The sequence below is a fragment of the Myodes glareolus genome, chromosome 6, assembly GCF_982192425.1.
Source record: "Myodes glareolus chromosome 6, mMyoGla1.1, whole genome shotgun sequence".
In the NCBI taxonomy this organism is placed as follows: Eukaryota; Metazoa; Chordata; class Mammalia; order Rodentia; family Cricetidae; genus Myodes; species Myodes glareolus.
Window position 1 is genome coordinate 75,265,459 of NC_142031.1, and position 21,643 is coordinate 75,287,101.

The 21,643-nt window shown below is 39.9% G+C and overlaps 1 protein-coding gene across 2 annotated transcripts in view; it reads left to right on the forward strand.

Annotated features, from left to right (window-relative positions):
• Tnip3 (TNFAIP3 interacting protein 3) overlaps window positions 1-21,643 on the forward strand; it is a 109,175-nt gene that overhangs the window by 54,172 nt on the left and 33,360 nt on the right. For both annotated transcript variants that reach the window (XM_048416263.3, XM_087907269.1), the window contains exons 4-7: window positions 13,349-13,429; window positions 16,204-16,281; window positions 19,377-19,442; window positions 20,565-20,663. In XM_048416263.3, the coding sequence (XP_048272220.3) occupies window positions 13,349-13,429; window positions 16,204-16,281; window positions 19,377-19,442; window positions 20,565-20,663 (324 nt within the window). The remainder of the gene's footprint in view (window positions 1-13,348; window positions 13,430-16,203; window positions 16,282-19,376; window positions 19,443-20,564; window positions 20,664-21,643) is intronic.

Consider the following 21,643-nt stretch of genomic DNA (forward strand, 5'->3'; position numbering starts at 1 on the left):
TATGTCAACTGTCACAGTGTTTCTTTTAAGTGTTTGGTGTATAAATGTTTAGAATTGCATTATCCTTTTGATGGATTTTTTTCTTTGGTGAGTACGTAGTGTCCCTTCATATTTTCTTCTTATTAATTTTCATTTGAAGTCTGTTTTCTCAGACATTAAAATAGATACACAGGCTTGCTTCTTAAATGCATTTGCTTGGCATATCTTTAGCTATCATTTTACAACCTGAGGTAAGGTCTATCCTTGATGTTAAGCTATGTTTCTTGAATGCAGCAGAAAGATGGAACCTGTTTTCTAATACAATATGCTAGTCTATGCTTTTGTTGAAGAATTGAGACCAAAAAATGTTGAAAACTATGAATGAACAGAGTTTATTTATTCCTGTTGTTTTGTTGCTATGGTGTGGGCTTTTTCCCCTCTTTTCATTTGCTGGTCTGGAATTATTATTTAGTCCTTGTGCTTTCTTAGGTGTGTCTGCCTCTTCAAATTCAACTTTTCCTTCAAGTGCCCCTGTAGAGATGGATACTGCCTCATGTTGGTCTCACTGTGGAATGTTTTTCTTTCTCCATTTTATATGATTTATAGTTTTTCTGGATATACTAATCTGGGTTGGCTTCTCTGGTCTGTTAGAGTCTGTGGAATATCTCCCCAGGCACTTCTGGCTTTAAGAGTTTTCATTAAGATTTGGTGTTATTCTAATCTGTCTTCATTTATATGCTTCTAGGTCTTTTTCACTTGTGGCTCTTAATATTCTTTTTTTTCCATATGTTTAATGTTTCAATTATCATGTGTCATAGGGAATTTCCTTTCTGGTCCAGTCGATTTGGTGTTCTCTTTGATTTAATAGGTTAGCTAGATTTTTTTCTATAATTTTGTTGGAAATATTTTTGTGCCTTTGATCTGGATTTCTTCTCCTTCCTTATTCCTATTGTTTATGGATTGTGACTTTTCATAGTGTTCCAGAGTTCCTGGATACTTTGTGCTTGGATTTTTATTACATTTAACATTTTCTTTGATTGAGCTATCCATTTCTTCTAGCTCGTCTTCAACATCTTAGATTGTCTGTTACCTGTCTTGTCTGTTGTTGAGACCTACATCTGAGGTTTTTGTTTGACCTTGTAAATTTTTCATTTCCAGTTTCATCTCAGTTTGCATTTCCTTTGGTGATTCTATTTCTACATTAAGGTCTTGAAAGGTTTCCATTATTTCCTTCTATTGCTTGTGTTCTCACAGACTTCACTAAGGTATGTATTCAGATCCTCTTTAAGGTCTTTGATCATCTTCATAATAGCTATTTTGGAGTCCTCGTCTTCTGCTTTAGCTGTACTGTATTGCTCAGGGCCTGTTGCAGTAGGGTTACTGGATTCAGGTGGTGACATGTTGTCTTGCTATTGAATGTATTTTTGTCATGGTTCCTAGGAATCTGAAGCTGGGAATATTATTATTCTAGATATTGGTAGCTAGTGCTGTCTCTATTGGGTTGGCGTTTCATTCCTTGGTTTCTGTGGCTCTCTCTTCATTGGAGGCAGGTTGTGGTGCTTGTGCAATACCTGGTAGACAGTGCATCTTCAGAGCAGTGTATGGCAGACAGGTATAGAGCTGGGCTAGGAAAAAGGGCTGAGACTGCTTCAGGAAAGAGCTCAGGGGATCCTGTTCACACCAAGAGGTGGAGTCTGCAGGGAATTGGAGATGTGGTGGGAAGAAAGTATCCTACAAATAGATTACAGTAAGGCAACAAATTTTCTGGAGAGACAAGGATGAAGGAGATAGGAGGACCCTGGATAGGAACTAAGAATAGTTGCTTCTAGTGAGAGAAATTTAAATGGAAGAGGAGCACCTGTAAGCAGGTTGTGATTGGGCTGGTTGTAAGAATGGAGAGTTTGTAATGAAGGATAATGTGATTTGCCTACCTGAGTCCCTGCCAGGTATGGCCACTGGAGGTCCCAGGTAGAAAGTGTTTCTAAGTTTCAGGGACTAACAGGAAAAAGCAAGGATGTGCTAAAAGTTGGAGTTGAGAAGGTCCACAGGAAGGGGAAAGATGTGTCCTATTCAAGATTTGACAAAGTCTCCTGGAACATAGAGGTACAGTGGGAAAACAGACCCCTGAAGCTGGCTGTTACAAAGATGGGATGAGACTAGAAAATTTCTAATGGAGAACAAGAAGAGTGAAAATCACCTACCTAAGTCCCAGTCCCATGTAGCTACGGGGTTCTCAGGCAGAGAATGTTGCTAGGTATAGCTGGCTGACATAAGGAAATAGAGAGGGAGGAAAGCTAGTTCTATGTGACTTGGCAGAGTATCCAGGGAATGGAAGTCAACGTGTACATTTTAATATCATTAGTTCCCAGTGAATTCAATATTCTCCTGCTTATACTCACCTGAACATAAACGTCTGTCCTGTGATCCCTTGTTATCTAGTTATCCGAATTTACTCAAAATCCTTACTGATTTCCTCAGGGTCACTGCACTGTACAGTGCTGTGTCCCCATTCTTGGAATAGTACCATCTTCTCTTGACTCTGGTCCTTCCCAAAGAATCTTTCAAACTTGCTTTCATAGCATCTTGAGGCATTGAACCCTTTCCCTCTGTTTCACATCATAGATTTTGGCAAAATATAAGCCCTGAAATGTGAAAGTTGTTTCCCTTTCCCTGCAGCAGAGTGCAGTCTTTTCATGATGCAGAAATTGCTCTGCACACACTGACGGAAGGGTCTAATATTTGTGTATAAACATTTGACAGCTACAAGGATGATCAGAGCCACTTTTACCTTTGTTTTACAAATAAGAAATTAAGCTTCAGAAATGCTTTATGCTATTGTCAGGATCTACAAAATTATAAAGTGCTGAGGATGTGAAATCACTCACAAACATTTTCCCCACAATAAATGGTTGCATCCTGCATATTCTGCCACCTCTAAGAATGTGCATGTCCTTCCACTTCTCAAAAAGTCACTCCATATCCTTGATCAGGCTGTAAGATTTTCTGTGCCGTGTCTTGCTGGAAGCCCTGTGTCTTAGCCCACTGGGTGAAGTGTTCTATCCCTGTTCCAATCATTCACAACATCTATAATCCTGTTCAGACTCCCACACAGGGTGAGTCCCTCTCTGCTTTGGTGTAAGCCTTTGTTTTTATACTTCATTCATAAGCTTTATCACATCAGTTTTAGTGTGTATCTTTGTGTTCTGTTAGTCATGGGTTTCTTTTAATATTTTTGTTTGTTACATTTAATTTAATTTTCTGTGTGTCTCAATTCGGGTTTTAATCACAGTGCAGAGACAGCATGATCACAACAACTCTTATAAGGAAAACATTTAATTGGAGGGGGGCATGGTGACATGCAGGTGGGCATTATGTTGGAGGACTATCTTGCAGGCAATAAGAAGTGGATGGATAGTCACATTGAGGGAAGTTTGAGCAAAAGAGACCTTGAAGCCTGCCCCCACAGAGACATACCTCCTCCAATAAGGCCACACTTCTTAATAATGTCACTCACTTTGGGGCTATTTTCTTCCAAACCACCACATTGTACATGTGTGTGCAAAATATGTACAAAATAACGCAAGTTTGCAGAGGTCAGAGGATAACTTGAACGTATTGTTCTCCCTTCCTACCATATTGGTCCCAGAGATTAAATTGAGGTCATCAGGTTTGTGGACACACATCTTTACCCACTGAGCCATCTCACTGAATGGTCATATGCTTTTAAAAAGTAAATTGTTTGGAATCATATGAATATAATATATTACAATGTAGAGTTTTTTTAAATGATGTCAGCAATAAACAGTCTGTTGATTAACATGGTTCATAGAAGGATGAGATTTAGAATAAACTACCTCTAGAATTTTCTTACAAATCATTCTCAGAATCTACAGGGGAAGCTAATGTGTCATGTTCTCATGATAATAATTTTTTTTGTAGTTGTGACAAATAACTGAGGAAATTTAAAAAGAAGAAAGATTTGTTTGTCTGGTTTTTTTGAGCTTCTTTTTTTATATTATTTTATTTTTCTGAGCTGTTCAGAGACAGAACAATATATCAGAAGGTAACAGAATAACAATATTGCTTACCTTATTGTGGCTAGAAAGAGGAAAGCTATGGAGGGGGTGTAGCTAGAGGCAAGAGTATCTTTCCAGAGTGTGTACCTACTAACCTACTTCTTATAGATAGAACATATACCTACTAACCTATTTCTTATAGATAGAACATGTACCTAATAATCTATTTCTTATAAATAGAGCATGTACCCACTAACCTATTTCTTATAGATAGAATGTGTACATGCTAACCTATTTCTTATAGATAGAATGCGTACCTACTAACCTATTTCTTATAGATAGAACTTGTACCTACCAACCTATTTCTTATAGATAGAACATGTACATGCTAACCTATTTCTTATAGATAGAACTTGTACCTACCAACCTATTTCTTATAGATAGAACATGTACCTACCAACCTATTTCTTATAGATAGAACATGTACCTACTAACCTATTTCTTATAGATAGAACGTGTACCTATTAACCTATTTCTTATAGATAGAACATGTACCTACCAACCTATTTCTTATAGATAGAACATGTACCTACTAACCTATTTCTTATAGATAGAATGTGTACCTACTAATCTATTTCTTATAGATAGAACATGTACCTACTAACCTATTTCTTATAGATAGGCTTCATACCATTTTTTTCCAACACTTCCTAACAATGTTGTCATATTGTAAATATATCCAAGGACTAGTATAACCATCAATTAATCAGAGATTCCCAGGACTCCATCACTTCCAAAGTCTATCAGTTTTTAGCCCGGTGAGCTTGGGGAGAGCATGCCGTACCCAAACCATCCCACTCACACCATCTCCCTGCCCTGCTGTGGTTTCATCATTCTTATTTTTCTCTCCTACTGTCTGCGGACAGTTTTCATCCACATACCTCTTACCTAGATGCCTGCTTTTTGGAGCACTGTCAGGTAACCTTTCTTGTACCACTCATTCTTAAGGTAAGGTATGTCCTCTGAAGTCCCAAAGGCAACTGCACACTGTGACTTCCTCCTTTGAGGACGAGAAATGTATTTCTCAACATTGGTGGTGCAGGCTCCTCATGCTATCATGTACTTTCAGTATTTCCCAGAGTTATGCATCATCACATTCTAACAGCTTCCTATTGTCCGGGTTCTGGGAACTCTCTAGTAAGCAACTATTCAGAGCCCATCAATTTGCAAAACATTTCTCTGCATTCACCCATTTAATCTTTAACGCTGTCCAGATGCGGAACAGGTTCTACAAGGTGAGCTCAGACTGGTGTCAAGTGTGACACCAGCCTCTTGTGAGCAACTTCTCCTGAACACAGCACCATCCTTGGTTCAACTAGTATAACACTCCCTCTCCTCTCTCAGAACAAACAGCCTTGGAAGTCTTCATTCTTCACCCACTAGACTGTCCTCTGAATGTATTTTCAAATATTTGATTCCTTGCGTCAATAGCTTAGTCTCCTGTGGAAGTGGCTGAACTGTGGTTTATGCAGTAACACTCAGAAGGAGGCAATCCTCTACTCAGAACAAAACAAACACTTTCACACTTTCACTGTGATAACGGCAGAATGGAAAATATAAGAAAATTTCCGTTTGAGTAAGATAGGAGTGGGCCAGTGGGCCAGGGACCATGGAAGGCAGCTCTCTGGATTCCTTTGACTGGAGTCATCATTACAATGGTAGGTGAACTCTTTGGGCAGGAGCTGAAGGCACATTTAAGACTTGATAAGTTTGGAGGATATTGGAATAGAAGAGATATAATTTAATTGAAAGGTTCTGAGACAAATGCAAAGTTCTCCTTCTCAGCTTCTTTTGCCAAGAATAAGTAAAGAGGGTGGAGACCTGCAAGAGAAATGAGCAGATCGACACACTGTGTGCAGGAAATGGGAAAGCTAGAGAAGAATGCAAGGAGCCTCATCCCAATGAAAATGAATATAACATAGAAGAACCTCCGGAGTGCAGTGCGGCTGCATGGGGGTCACTTGTAGGGAAAAGAAAAACCATTGCCTAGCTGAGAATCAGATGTCATTTCTGTGTGGAAATTATACCTGGTGTAAGTCAGAAGGCCAAGGGATTATGTGCAGAAATTATCAGTTATAAAAGCCCATTTAAACTAGAAACATGGGACCCAGAAAATCATTTTTGTAAGATAAATTGGAGACTTGATATTTCAACTGATTGAACCCTTAGAGCAGAAAGAATTACCCTGATTTCTATAGTGGTCATTATACTTGCATCTTCTCTGGGACAGGTAGTGACTTAATTAAGCAAATTTATACGAGTGTCCTTTCCCATGGAGGGATTGCATAACAGTTAGGATAAGTGTTAGCTCAGGACAATTGCACACAAAATACGTTTCTTGGCAGATTTGATGCAAAATTTGATACAAAGTTTGCTTAGTGTTAAGTTATCAATGAGTTTGGTTTTGCCAGATCTAGAACTCTCTGGGAGACTCCAAACCTGACCTGGACTCTCGATTTTAACACCTCAATGAGCCCTCTTTCTTAAATAAATATTCTTATTTCAAGGTTCACTGAAAACTACTTTATAATGAGTTTGGAAAAATTAACAGAAAAAACTCAGGCACACTGAGGAATGTATATAGCATGCGAATATTCACTTCTATCTAGAAATGAACTTCAAGACAGTTTCTAACTCATTTTACACCTTCAGAGAGAACAAGGAAAGGTCTTTGAAATACATAAGAAACATTTCTGTAGGATTTGGGAATAAATAGCAATTTTTTTATTCAGTGAAGAAAATAAATACCCTGACTACTATTTAAAGTACATTTAAGGACCAGAGAGATGGCTCAGGTAACTTGCTGCCAAGGTAACCAATATGCTTGAATCCTCATGACCTGAATGACAAGAGAGAATCAACTTCTGCAGGCTGTCCCTTGACCTTCTCTGACCCCACACATGTGCTGTGTCACACCCACAATTTCATAATTGTAGCAAAATTTTTTAGAGACAATTTTCATTTATTGTTAAGCAGATATTGACAAATGTTGTCCTATCTCGTGGTAGTATAGTCAAAGGTTTTCCTTTGATTTTGGCTTATTTTGATACAAAATTCCATTGATGTGCAGAAAAACTTTTTCAGTCTTCCCTAGAAGCCTGTAATCTAGATGCTTCATTTTTGTGTACACATAGTTTTCACTGCTTTTATAATAGTAGTTAAAATAATGTCTGATTATTGGTGTAGTTTTGAAGGTTAAATTCAGACTCTTCGTATAACAGTTTATTGTGGAAAGTTTCAAATGTACATCGAAGTCAAAAGCATTGTACGTTGTGCACTGATATTCTCACTCCCTGAGTCTACCATTAACACTTCAATCTACTTACGCATCAAATATTTATGCATCTACCACCCCCTTTCCACCATCAACCAATGTCTCTTTTTGAGTTATTTCAAAATAAATTGCACAGAAGATTTTAGCCTTTCCAACATCAACAAAACACATTTCAGAACTTTGTGTATCAGTCTCTTATTGGAAAGCCTTTACCTCTCAGAACACAGTGGGATTCAGGGAGAAGCATTGTTTTGTTTGGCTGGATGGAACTGACTTTTTTCCTTTTAAGTCTAAGCTTAACCAGCCATGAAGCAAATGGCAATGCTTGTTGAGCAAAGAGAGAAGGGGGAGAAGTGTGTGCTGTGAGGAGTCATCGTTCCTGTGGCAGCATGTTGCTTCAGCTACTAAGATCGTATGTGCAGTGGAGGAATTGTTACTAAGAATCACGGCACTGTCATTGACAGATTTCACATAGGTACGCTCACTTATGTTTATTCATTCAATCTCAAGCAAGATTAGGAAAGATGCTTTAAGGATTTATATTGAGTTAAAACATTATTGATCTAAATGAAGTGTGGAGGGGAAAGGTGATCATTTACAAGTTGAATGTGTACATTAAGGCAGAATAACTTAAATGTGTTGATGTTTAAGTTCCTACTTGACCACCTCTGGTTTACTGGCAAAACATACAACTCTGTGTGTCTCTGCATCCTGCAGTGTTCTGAGAAGCGGAGACAAGCTAGAACTTACTGGAAGAGGCTGCTACAGGGACAGATTCATTTCTGGGTACGCTAATTCCTACCCTGAGGGTGTTATGCTGTGTCCATGTCTAAACAATAAATAAATACCAACCCCATCTTCAGGAGGTTTGCATATGGGGAGTAAGGTAGTAAACCGTGATGTTAAGTGATAGGGTGGATGAGTCATCAAATATCTTCAGAGTACAATGGAGGATGTAGCCAGCTCTGATCTGGAGGAGAGGGGTTGTTGCTAAGTGTGGAACACTGAGAGACATTTAAATTGGGAGTTTTCATAGAATATAGACTAGTCAGTGAAAGCTAGCTATTTTTTCTATACATAAAGTGCAGCAAAACTTACAAGTGTATATTTGAAACAGAGGGAGATTCTTCCCATGTTGCATGGGAAATTGTTCCAGGTTTCCCCAGTCAGAAGAGTTATCATTAAGAAAATGAAAGAGAACAAATTCTGGCAAGAGTGCTTGGGAAATGAAGCCTTATTCACTTCAGTTGGGAGCGGAAACTGGAAGAAGCACTGTGAAAATCAGTGTGAGGCTTTCTCAGAAAAGTAAAGACAGAATACAATATCATCTACCCATACCATTGCTGTACACTAGCTCAGCATACCTCGGACACTCTTGCTCAGCCATGTTCATTGCTTCCCTGTTTACAATGGCTAAAGAATGGAACCACCATCCATTTACAGACTCAAGGATAAAGAAACCATGCATATACACAACAAAATGTTATGTGCTCACAAGAAAAAAATAAGATTGTGTCATTCCAGGTGAGACGAACGACCTGGAAATCATCACGTTAAAGGAAATTACCAAACCCAGACACATATGTCACATTTTAGTTCATATGCAGGTTCTAGTTTCAGGCCTTTATATGATTGTGTATTTTTGTGTGTGCATTCACATGTATGTGTGGAGAGAGAATCTTGAAAGCATAAAAGGGAAGAAGAGATCTTTAGGGATGGAGGAGGGTGCCACAAGGGGAACAGAGTATGTGTGATGTGGAAGTAGAGACAGCAATTTGCAGAGGATAAAGAGGAACAGAAATTAGGGGTGGAGCATGGGGGAGGACAGTGGGAGAGGGTGATGAATAGAACAAATTAAAGTGACTTTGAGGAATAAACTACCCTAAGGAAACATTATTTCATAGGGTAACTTAAAATTTTAATTTTAAAAAGAGTTCTGCTTTCACTCTAAGTCAAATGGGATGTCACTGGGTGGAGATGGGGAGGTTTGCACAGATGAGGAACATAAACATTAAAGTCTCACAGGAGCTACTGTGATGATAACGGGAGGATGCATGGGGTACAGGAGGGTAATCAGGACAGCCCTTGGGGTCTTTCAGTACAACGATGGCTTGCTGTCAGTCTAAAGACTCTAAGCACCTTAATTAAGGCAACATCCCTAGTGACTAATGGGACTATCAAATGACAGAGCCAGGGATAGGTCAATGTTGTACATAGTCTCAGAAGTGATCCTATGAATAAAACCAGGGTGCCAATGTGTAAGCCCCCGTTCTGAGCAAATTATGAAAAAACATATATATTTTCTTGCCATTTAGTCAGTCATCGGCCATCAAACCGAGATTTCTCTGTTTTTATGGAAATGGAAAGATATTGCTTAGGAGTCTGACAGTCTAAAAAAATGTTCATGGTTATTGAATGCAGGCACTGAGATCCAAAGGGGAGTTAAAGATGACTCCACGATTTGGGATCTGGAGAACATTCATTCATTCATTACCTTGGGGAAAATGGGTCTTACGAGGGAGTCAAGACATAGCTTTAGGCACATGGAAACAAAGGTGACTTTGACATACCCAGTAGTGATGGCAAGATGGCTGTTAACAAGGGGCATTGAAGTTGGTGAGTGAGTTCTTGACCTCCTGTTTCTTAAATATGTTGCTTGGCATAGACGGTACATATTTTAAATACTACTTTTGCTAAGATATATTAATTTGTGTGCAGCAGCCCATCTTTCCCAATTAATGCACATTATACATGTGCAGGCTTGTTTTTACTAGAAATACACTTTGATTATATAATTGCTCTGTTTTAGGCTCTATGATAGGTCAGAAGTACTTACTCTAAATTGAAAATACTATGTAGTGTCTGTTGCTAGACTTATATGTATGAGCCCTCCGCTAGTTAAAAATTTTTTTTTCTGTGTCTGGCTCTGGCCTTCCCCATAGTGTTTATTAAGCTGTCCTTTTATTTCACTACTGCTCAGCTTTCACCCTCTCTCCAATCCTGGGCATTAAGTCCTTCCATGACTATTAATGGTGGAGAAGGGGCCACCATTGTTGTGAGCTGTTACTTGCTTTAATGACTTTAGCACTTACTCGCTGGTTTCCACTTACTCTCCAGCTTAGATATGTTCATCAAACACTGGAACACTGGTGTACATAAGAACTTGTATGTATGCTCGTGAATATCTGTAGACATGTACACACATGTACTGTATATGTAAATATATTGTAAGCAGGGATTTTCGCTTATTTTCCTTTAGAACTCAATAATTTTCAAGGGCACAGTAAGTAACACACAAACTGTGGATGGTCCTTTTCATTTCTCATGTAATCTGCTTGATTGGTACACTTTAAGCATCACAGTGTGATCATTATCCAAGCTTTTATTTTTGCTACCATAGATAGCCACTACAGGAAAAGATGCTACCACCATCCCATTGCATAATGTTGAAGTTGAGCCTCGGATGGCTGAGGTATCTTGTCTGGTCACAAGCCATGCATGATAGAGCTGAGAGAAGAAGCCAGACAACCTAGCACGACAACTGGAACCTTTGTCTCTTCCAGCTCCTCCCTCTCCTGCAGAGACAGCACAGGCTTCTCAGCAACCACACTCATGGATTCCGAAAGCAGAGGTGTTATAAGAAGTCTGTTCCTTTAGCCTGTCAAAGCCTTCAGGCCTAATGTGTGGGCCTAAATGTTTTCTTCTCAGACCAAGAGAATTACTGTCAATACCAATGATAGCAGCAGATTAATGACTGGTAATTCCTTAGGTTAATTTTCTCCTACATAAGATATTATTGTAGCAATTTCACAATAGAGGACTCTTTAAAATTGCTTTGGAAACATGGAAGTGACACTTTAGTTTCTCTGAAAGTCACCTCAGAGAGTGAAACTTCTCCAGAAAGAAACGGTGACTGGAAGCCATGCCTAGGAGGGGTGGAGCCAAGGTCCCAAGGCCTGAGGAGCAAAACCCTCTCTTCTCATTCCTGGAGCAGGCCTACAGAAATTCCTGTTTTCCTCTGCAAAAGTTGTTTCTTCATATGTATTTGGACTGAGAACTCACAGAAATTCAGTCTTCTATCGGTCCCTACAGCAGAGGAGACAGAGGAGTTGGGATGAGAATTGCAGAACTGTGTGTTTCAACATGATAAACAGCATCATACCTCACATAAGGACCATGCATCTACATCAGGGTGCCATGGCAGCGAAGACCCCAGGGACAGAGATGCCAAGGATAGCATTTGAAGAAAGTGTTCATGGGTTAACGTTGCTGCATCTACTACACTAGTGCAACCTAACGCAGAGAAGCATAAACAGCGCTGAACTACATGCAACTCATTCTGAGCACATGTATGGGTGGGCAGGGTGCAGGGGTCAGGGCGAATGCATGCGTGTTAGAATAAAATTACTTTTACATTAAAGATATTCTGTATTTTTGATGAGCATGTCTTGGTGTGGACAACTGTAAGTATCTAGGCAGCCTCTGTTTCTATCCTCTAAAGTGAGCATGTGTGTTGTAATGTTTACCTTCGGAGCTGTGCAGGAACACATTGAATCCCACGTGCATTTTTGGATATTGCTCTAAGGCAACACAACTCTCTTTCACTCATCTTCAAGATAGACCCCCCAAAATAGCAGGAGGTAAAGAAATATGCTTATGAAAACTCACAAATTTGGAGCATAGTGTAACGGATACGCACCAATTTATTCATTTAGTGAGATGTGTTGAATATTGCCAGGGCAGTGTGGATGCAGACATGGATATAGGAACAAAGAAATGCACACGTGAAAAGCTTGGAGAATTGCTTCCTCTGGGTGGGAAGAAGAAAAAGGAGAAACTCAAAGGGCAAGAGAGGCATTGACTGGGTTCTGTGTTCACCAGTTGTATGGGGAGCGCTATGAAGAGGCAAGTCGGAAGGCACAAGGGAAAGGAGAGAGAGCCTCATTGTGGGGTGCAGAGATAATTCAGTATGGTGACCATGGAACAGAGCAGGGAAAGATGAGAGAATTGGAGAAGAAGAATGGACAGACCTTGGACACACATTGCCTTTCCACAGTTCTTTACCTCTGCCTAGCTATATGTGGGTTTCTCCACCAAAGGCTCTAGTCAGGTGTCCGAACCTAAAGACATCTCCATTTTCCTTTCAGCAACGCATTCTTTCTTGTTTCTACTCCAGAATTTACGGCCCAAAGCCCATTTTCCGTCTCTCCATCCGCACAGCCCTTTCTGCAACTCTTGGGTCGCACCATTAGCTGAAAGGTCTGTAACAAGACAGGAGTCCACCAAAATGTTAGAGAAAACAGATTTAATGATTTAAAACAGTGCCTTGCTGGAATATTTGAACTCGGTCTAGGAAAAGTTAATATTAACCCTGAAAGCAAGCGTCCTGCCAATCCAGAGCCCTCGATGTGCAAGCCGCATGCGTTTTATTTTGTAACAGAACGTTTTCTCCTGTTCGTTCTGTAAAAGCAGCACTCACAGGTCCACGTGACTGACTGGGCTCCACACAGCTCAGCTCACATTTAGAAGGCATTACCAGAATACCATACCCGTAGGAAGCAAGAAATCAAGCTGTCCAAAAAATCAACAGTGACCTAACTGCTCCGGGAAATCCAATAGATGTGTGGCAGTCAGGGCGCTGAAGAAAAGCCAGGTTTGCCCCAGGCATTCTGAGGGTAGGAACTTCCTCCTCCAGTGGGAGAAACTGCCCAGAAAGGCAGAAGAAGCACAATTTACATACACAGCCAGACTAATCTGTCACAAATCTTAGTCACAGCCTGCCGACTTGAGACACCCTGGGAAATCCCTGTTGCATGGAAGCCAATAAAAGCTAAAATCACATTTCTCCTCTTGCATCCTTATTCTGTGTGATTAGCATAGAGTCACTTCTGCTACTGAGAACTTGTTATTTCTATCATGAGATAACAGAGTCTTATGGTTTTCAAAGTCTGGGTGCTCTCATCCTAAAAGGCACCACAAGAGATTTTCTTTTTCTCTTTTTTTTCTTCTGCCCTACAAGACTCTGAGTAAGACAGCTTGCTCGTCTTCCCCAGGCATGGCTGGAATGAATGCAGCAGGACCTTACATGGAGCATGTGGAGGTAAGAACATGCATCATGCTTAGGTGCCCACCCAGAACCAAGAACACGATGGTAGATAGTGTGATGATTAAGACCCACTCTGCATTTTAACCAGTGTTATTTGACCACTGCCCTGCCTTTGAACTCACTGGGACAGGCTGCTTCCACTGAATGACAGCCTCACATCTGCACAGATTCCTCTCCTCTGCTGTGTGTTTTACATTTTCTTCTCATGAGGAAGAGTTTAGTTTGGTATAAAATTTAAGAGGAATATTGTAAACATGTGTTTAGAAATAGAACATTTAGCAGTAAATGACGTTAATTATTAATATCTTCAGTTGATGCTATAATTTTGTTCACTTACTACAGTAACATTCAGTATTTCAATGACTTAATTATTGTACCTTCTTAATGTTTTATTGTATTTTTATTGATTTATTTTGAATCTGTGCATACACATGTGCCATGGAGTGACTGTGGAGGTCAGAGGACCACCTGCCAGACTCAGTCCTCTCCTTCTCCTGTGTGGGCCCGCGGGAACAAACTTAGTTATTTATCTCAGTGGCCTGTGCTATCACCAACTGAGTGAACTTACTGGATTTTCATATGTTTCTTTAAACAGATAGCCAAGATATATTGAGAAACTAAATAGAATCCATCTATTCCTTTAGATATTTAATTTGTTATGTTACAACTTAAACAACTTAGCAGTTGACTTGGATATTTTGATAGGGGATGAAACACCCCGATATTTTCAACACGGACTGCATTCTGCAGAAAATAATAATAAGGAATTGTTTAGAATGAATAATTGTTTTAGTAGAAGGCCCTTCCTAGAACCTAATGACTAAATATCTTTGCATGGACTGTGATAACCCATGCCTTTGTTAGCAACCAAAATGAATAACAAATACACACAAAAACTCACTCCAAACATGAATTCCTTTGTGTTTGATTGACTCTGCTTGGTTTTAACTTGTACCCAAGGTGTACAAGCTATGGTACAATCCCGATTAACCTCTCTAGAAATGACTGGTGATGTGTTTCATCCACAAGTTCTTCCTAGCCTTCGTGTTCGCTGTCATCTCCTTTCAGTGACCTCTTTTAGCATTGTTGTTTGAGAATCTTGTCAGCTAGTATTCCTATGGTTACAAGTAAGTTTTCTTAAATATTTAGTACAGAAAACTTACTTATAAAATTTCAGAGTCAACATGTTTTACAGTTTTTGCATAGAGAAATTATGGAAATAGAGGATGCATGGAACAACAGGAGCAAGACCATCCAAATGTTTGCTACTTAAAATTTTTACATCACAAGCAGAACAATTTTAGTGGACCTAAAGTTCGCATTTTCAACCATGATGTTTGATGTTAAGAAACGTGTTGAATATCTTTGACTAGAATATTCACTTTTGACAAAGTGAATATCTTTGACTAGAATAGTGTTCAGAGTGCTTTACACTTCACAGGCTCCCCTGTGATGTTGTCATGCCCCTAGGGAGAATCACTAGTTTAGAATCAACTTCAGGGCACCTCTGCCTTGCTAAGTGCCAACATGCAGGTAAGATGAGCCTATAGGACTTTCCAGACAAAGGATATTTCATGCCTTACAGCACTAATACAGAGTGGGTCCAGTTCTTAGACTCACCCTCAAAAGAGAAAGTTCAGTTATATTGCCTGACATTGCTCCCACCTAGGTTTTGATGTCACACTTCAGATTTAGCCAAATGCTTCTTGAGGTACTAAGCTTGTGTGTTGACCAACAGAAGATTGTCCTTAAAATGTGGCCTGATGAGAAGACAACCCTAAAGTAAGAGAAGTTTAAAAAACAAAGAACAGCATCCATTCTGTGCAAGACACCATCAAACCCTGAAACACTGAGACATGGATAAGCCAGAAAACTAGTTTTATAAATTGTTCCCAGTGAAAGAAGACCTTGAAAGTCTCTGACCACTTTGGTGAGGACCAGTAAGTCTGGACAAGGTTCTTAGTTCTTTATGAATGACTTTTGAGGTTGAGGTTCATGGTAATTGCTGTGCCTGAAACTGCAGAGAATTCAGGTCTGCCCTGATTACCCAGTTCACTGAATTATTTAGTGACCTGGATGGGATGTACATAGACTACTGAGGTACAGCAAGGAGGTAGTCTTCTCTGTGAACTTTCCTGAAGGTGGTCCATTTACTAGATGGTGGGCAGTTTCTAGAAATTCAGTCCCCTTTTTTTGAATAATTATCTCAATCCCTAGGTGGAAAGTAACTGAAGACAAAGGCTATTAGTTCTCATTATGCCATAATTTATTACTGATCTAAACTGGTATTCTAATGCTCTGCCCCAAAGGGCTGGCTAAAATACATAGGGCCTGATAATTTCTACCCAATTCTACAACATATTTGTGCCATGGCCATGAAGGAATAAATTTATTCACATTTTTAATCATTTTGATGCATTTTAACTGTATGTATTAGACTTTCTAATTTACAATTTATTTGTGAATTGCTTTAGTAATTAATTAAAATAAATGAATAGTAAATAGTGTATTAGGTTGGTACAATATCTTGTCACTGTGATGAGAAGTTCGTATATTGAGTGCTGGGAATCAAACTCAAGGCCTTGTGCATGCTAAGCACATGCTGTATCACAAAGACACATATCTCCAACCCCCATATCAAATAATTTTTTTTTTTTGCAAAACACGAGATTCGGCTAACTGCATGAGGTTTTTGAAGAACAGAACCAACCTCTTCTCTTTATTTTATAGGTTGCTTAATCTCAATCTTTTGCTTTCTTTTATTAAAGTGTGCTCCATCAAGAAGAAAGAACTCAACAAATTCTCTTGAACAAAAGATTAGGCACTTGGAAAAACAGAGACAAGAGGTAATGTGAAATATTGGATAAAGTCACATAGCCATGTGCTATGCCTGAGAATTAAACCAAGATATCTTTAATTTCTTTTTATCTCTGTCATTAAACAGAGTATTTATCTCTATAATACTGGACTACACTATTTTTAAGAGAAAATAAGGCTTTTAGAAATCATGGTTTGCGCTATGTTGAATGGAAAAGTGTTGATGTCATTAATGTGGTAGTTATAACCTGTCTTTTCCAATTGTTGATGTACTTACCACTTGCATCATAGATGCTTATTGACCATGACTTTGCAAACTGATATATGATGAGATTTGAACTGTTAAAACCTTATGCACAGTGGATTTAATTTCAGTGACTTCCTGAGTTAAGCACCTAAATGAGTGTGGGTTATAAAACACTGTCTTCCAGGCTGGAGAGATAGCTCAGTTGTAAAGATACTTGTTACTATTTCAGAAGACCCAAGTTCAGTTCCTGGCATGCACATGATGGTTCGTATCTTCTGTAACTCCAATTCCAGGGGATCCTATATCTTCCTCTGACCTCTAAGGGCACTGGGCATACATGCAGTTCACATACATACAGGCCAAACACCCAAACACATATAATAAATATATATATTAAACAAATAATATAATAAAAATTAAAAATTAATCTTAAATAGAAAGCACATAAATAACATAAGAAGAAAGGTGATTTCTGAGGTGATACTGGGAATTAGCAGATACTGTCAGTTGTACCGTGGCTGTGTTCTGGGTCTAATGGGTGCTAGAACTCCTTCCCCTTCTCAACAGCAGAGGAGGAGAGCAAAGTCGAGGCATCCCACTTTGGGTTTATTTGCTGACTCACTCTGCACAGTTCATCTGCCTTGTTTTCCGCTTCCGCACCTTCTCTTCCTCTTTGATGCTGGATAGCACTGTGCCCCGGAAAATCACTAACCTGTTGCAGAATGATGTCACCATGGCATAGTCCTTCTGGGCAATGAACCAAACACACAGCAATGAGCAGACTACTACACAGCTGATTACTTGTAACTGTCAGACTTTTCACCACAGGGATTGCCATTTTGGATTAGGCTTTGTTGCTGTTTTTGATTGTTTGTTTGCTTTTGTTTTTTGTTCTTTTGCATTTGGGTAGACAGTTTATGTTTTTGTTTGTTTGTTTGTTTTTTGGGTTTTTTTTTTTTTTGGACATGGTGACTACCTTCTTGATGTCTGCCTCATGCTGCTAATTGTTGAGATTTTTTTTTGAACACAGAATTGTGAACTTCTCTTAGAAAACAATGAAATACAGACCAGGATGTTATTTCTTCCTTCTGGTTAGCAGAAAAATTTGAATATATTTATAATATTGTCTGAGAACAAAAGCCATTACTTCTGGAAATTTACAAGTTTAGAAAGATGTTATTGTTCTTTCATCCAGGAGGAATCAACAATATGTCTATAGGCTATAAAGATGGCTCAGTGGTTAAGAGCACTGGTTATTCTTCGGGGGGATTCAGGTTCAAGTCCCAGCACTTATATGGCAGCTTGCAACTGCCTTTACAATTCTGTTCCAGTTCCAGGGCACCTGACACCTTCACACAGACATACATACAAGCAAAGCACCAATACACATAAAATAAAAATAAATAAATCATAAAAAATAAAGCAAGTAAATAATCATAAAATTAAAGATTTAAAAAATATTTACATCCTAAAGCATGCCCCTGCAAGTAAATGACTGCCAATTAGTAGAGTTTGGACTTAAACAAAAATTCTTTGAAAAAATTGTCACAAGAATTCATTCTAATAGCCATAGTAAACAAACAGGAGAATATGGAAAGAGACTCTTCATATAATAATAATTCTTACAAAAATACTTACAGAGTTTAATCAGACTCTGGATGAATTAAACAAAGATGAAAACTAAAATAAGAAAACTTGAGATTTTCTAATAAATGCCTCAGCTGACTTGTCAAGACATGATTTAACACTTAATAAATCTTTATTCATGAACCAGTTATGAAAATAGGAAAATGTGTCCACCGAAATAGCCATCAGGGGTGCTGTCGGGGATACAGCCCAGCATTACTACTTAGAGCTTGAGATTTTTCCTTAGCTTGTAGGGACCACCACTAGGGGAAGTCAGATCTTTGATTTCACCATAGAAAAGAATTCAGAATAAGTCAATAAGAACTGGAGTCTACCTGCAAAGGAAGTTAGGCTTAAACAGGGGGTTAATAGGAAGAGAAACTCTTGAAAAAGACAAAGGCACACTCCAAAGTGTGAGTATGGGCTCCTCACAGGAGAGCTGAGCTTACTCTCCTAGTGGTAGCCATGCATAGTATTTTGGTGATTCAAGTTTAAACTCACAGAATCCCCCCCCCCCACACACACACATCTAGTTTGTAAGAGAGGTTACAAGATGGCCCTCCTGGAGCCCTGGAAGGACTGTACGCTGATAAAAATAAACAGTGGCTCATAAAGTTTGCACAGAAGAGGCTAAGGCATACACCGTACTGTAAATGGAATTTCTAGGGGGATTGCTAGACAATCGTGGACTTACAGCAGGAAAAGAGGACAACCATTGACACTCGGGCCTTGAGCTGTTTTAACAATCTGACTCAAAACCTCTCTGTGTAATAGGAAATGTGTCTTTATATAGACTCCTTACAGTAAACATTGGAGGTCTTAACTTAGCATAGCCAAGGAGAAAGAGGCTTCCACACAACTCTGGGGTGAAGGGCTCCTCTCTACACATCTTTACAGTTCTCTCTTTCTCATCATCATAATTGTAATTTATGCTCTGGCAATACATAAGCAACCTGTGTACGGCAGTTCTCCAGTTGTTCCTATCCAGGGCAGTCCTAGACACTTGTGTTATTTTCATACCCAAGCTTCCACAGTCTTCCTTTATGCTGTCCATCATTTTTTGGGCCTTCTTTGCCTTCTCTCTATTTAACCTGCCTCAAAATCATGCCAACCCAACCAGAACTTGCTAGAAGAGCTGCCCTCATCCATGACTTCTAAAATCTCAATAAGCTCAAACTACGATTTCACATTTCCTAAACTTCCAAATGGATGGAAATCTTTTGTTGAATTGCCAAATTTTAATAATTTCAGCTCCTGGAAGTCAATCAACAATGGGACCAGCAGTTCCGAAATATGAAAGAGTTATACGAAAGAAAGGTAAGAAACTCTTCATGTAGGATTTTCTTTAATACTCGTAGTAGGGTGCCAAAAGATTTTTATGAATCCCTACCTATGGCAAATGAGGGGCAGAGTTCCACCATAATGTTTGGCCTCTTGCACTGAGGATAGATACAATGTCAGTAAGTTGTTGGAATGTAGCCTTGGCTCTGTCCAGGAGTTCCTGTGAGCATTCCCAGCTCTGAGTTCTTACTGAGGCTAAGGTCAGGTCAGGGAAATGTCTATCAGAGAATCAGCTAGCTTCCATTCATAAAGAAACAGTAATAATCGCCAGGATGGAAGGGGAATGCCCCCTTCTGCTTTCTTTAAAGCGTGTGGAGAAGCTTTTTAACCAGAAAGGAACCTTTGGGAGAAGTTTTTACTTAATCGGTAAAAGTTGTTATCATTTGAAAGTATTCCATTTTCAAAAAGACAGAAGAGAGAAAGTGAATTCCCCTAAATAATTCAAAAGGAAGGAAACTGACCACAGTAATGCAACATCTCTTGCATTTTCTTCCTCATTTGATAAGAATTAAATGTAGAAGCAAGAAGATTGTGTCCCACTGCAGTAGTTTGGATACCTTGTTCTATACATCTTGGACCAGTCTATGGCTACAAATTTTAATGCCAGTGTTCCCAGAAAGAATGTTACCACAGCGTCCCAGGGTGGCCAGTAAATCCAGAGAAAAGAACAAATTGGAGGAAGCATCATGTCCGAGGTTCTAGCGCAGGGCTCTAATTTGTCAAGAGGAAGAACCACAGATATCCTGGCAAGTTTGCCCTTTGTAGAGGACCCTACTCACTTCCTGACCACCTGAGGCTTTGTCTTGCCCCCTGCCTCCCAGAGGCCAGGAACAAAGAGCCCTACAGTTTGTTCTCTGGCTCCTTCATCCTTTGAAAGTAGGGCGGTTTGAAGAAAGGAGGGACTAGTAGAAAGCCCTTTGGGAAGAAAGTGTGTGCTTTTGTATGGAGGAAGCCCCCTCTGCTGATGTGTTTTAGGGGAGAGCTCTTCCTTTTGGGACTTCCTGGACAGGGTGGGGTGGGGCGCCTCTATTCCCAAGTGCACTGGGCTTGACCGTGGTGTAATAATCTGCAACTCTTTCCCTCCCATGATCCCCTAAGGTCCTGGAGCTGCAAACGAAATTGGCGGCCACAGAAGATATCCACACCATAGAGAAGGAACAGAAGGAAAGCATGACAGAGGGCGACAGGCAGCTAGAGGTGGGTAGCCAGTGACTGGCCTCTAGTTGAGCAAGATAAGAGTGCTTAAAAACAGCTCTCTAAGGTGCCACGTGCAGGCTCAGAGCACAGAGCAAGGTGGGTGAGTGGGTGGGGATGTGCATTGCCTTCAGTGGCCAGGAAATTCGAAACTGATTGGGTGAGCACCCTCCAGGGCTTTGTAGCCTCTCCTGTGACTTCCTTTTATTGCTAGTGACAAAGTCTCACCATGTACCCCAGAAGTGCTACCTTTCTGTCCTAGAATTGACTTCTTGCCCAGGCTGGCCTTGAACCTACTATTCTCCAGCCTAAGCGTCCCAAGTGCTGGAATGGCAGAAGTTCTTTTCCACACCTGGGTATACAGAACACTTTAAAAGTCACTTCACACTCATTATCTCATTCAATATCTGAAACCCAGCCTTGAACAGGTCAGCCCTAAGAACAGGGTGTCCTGAACCGAGGTTCTACGCTGCAAGGGTGAACAGGGACAATGAGAGGAGTTTCTTCTGGTGCAGGCTTTTCCCTCAGGAGTTGGACTTTATGACGTATATAAAGGGGATGTTAAAGTCTAATGACAACCCTCTGAAGCATAGTAAGAATAGTAACAAGCATATGTATTCTCATGTGTGGTCTTGCTGCTGTCATAGTGAAGGTAGAAGTCTGACAAGACTGTTACCAGAACCTCTAGGGTACGAGTCTGGTTCCAGGTGTCCTGTCTCAGCCACTTGTGCTCAAGAGACAAATTAAAGGGACAGTTAATCATGGAAAGCAGAGAGATGAGATTTAGTCGGTGTACCCATGTTGGGAAGAACAATAAAGAGGCCCAGTGACCTCAAGAACACCTTCAGGGTCAGGGTCCTGACATGAGTTTCAGTTTTCAACAGAGGTGAAGCAGCGTCTGCAGCTAAGCAGTCCTGGCTGGGGCACAGTTCTTCGCAGATACTGTCACCGTCCTGCCTCAGCCTGGCCTGCAAGATGGTCTG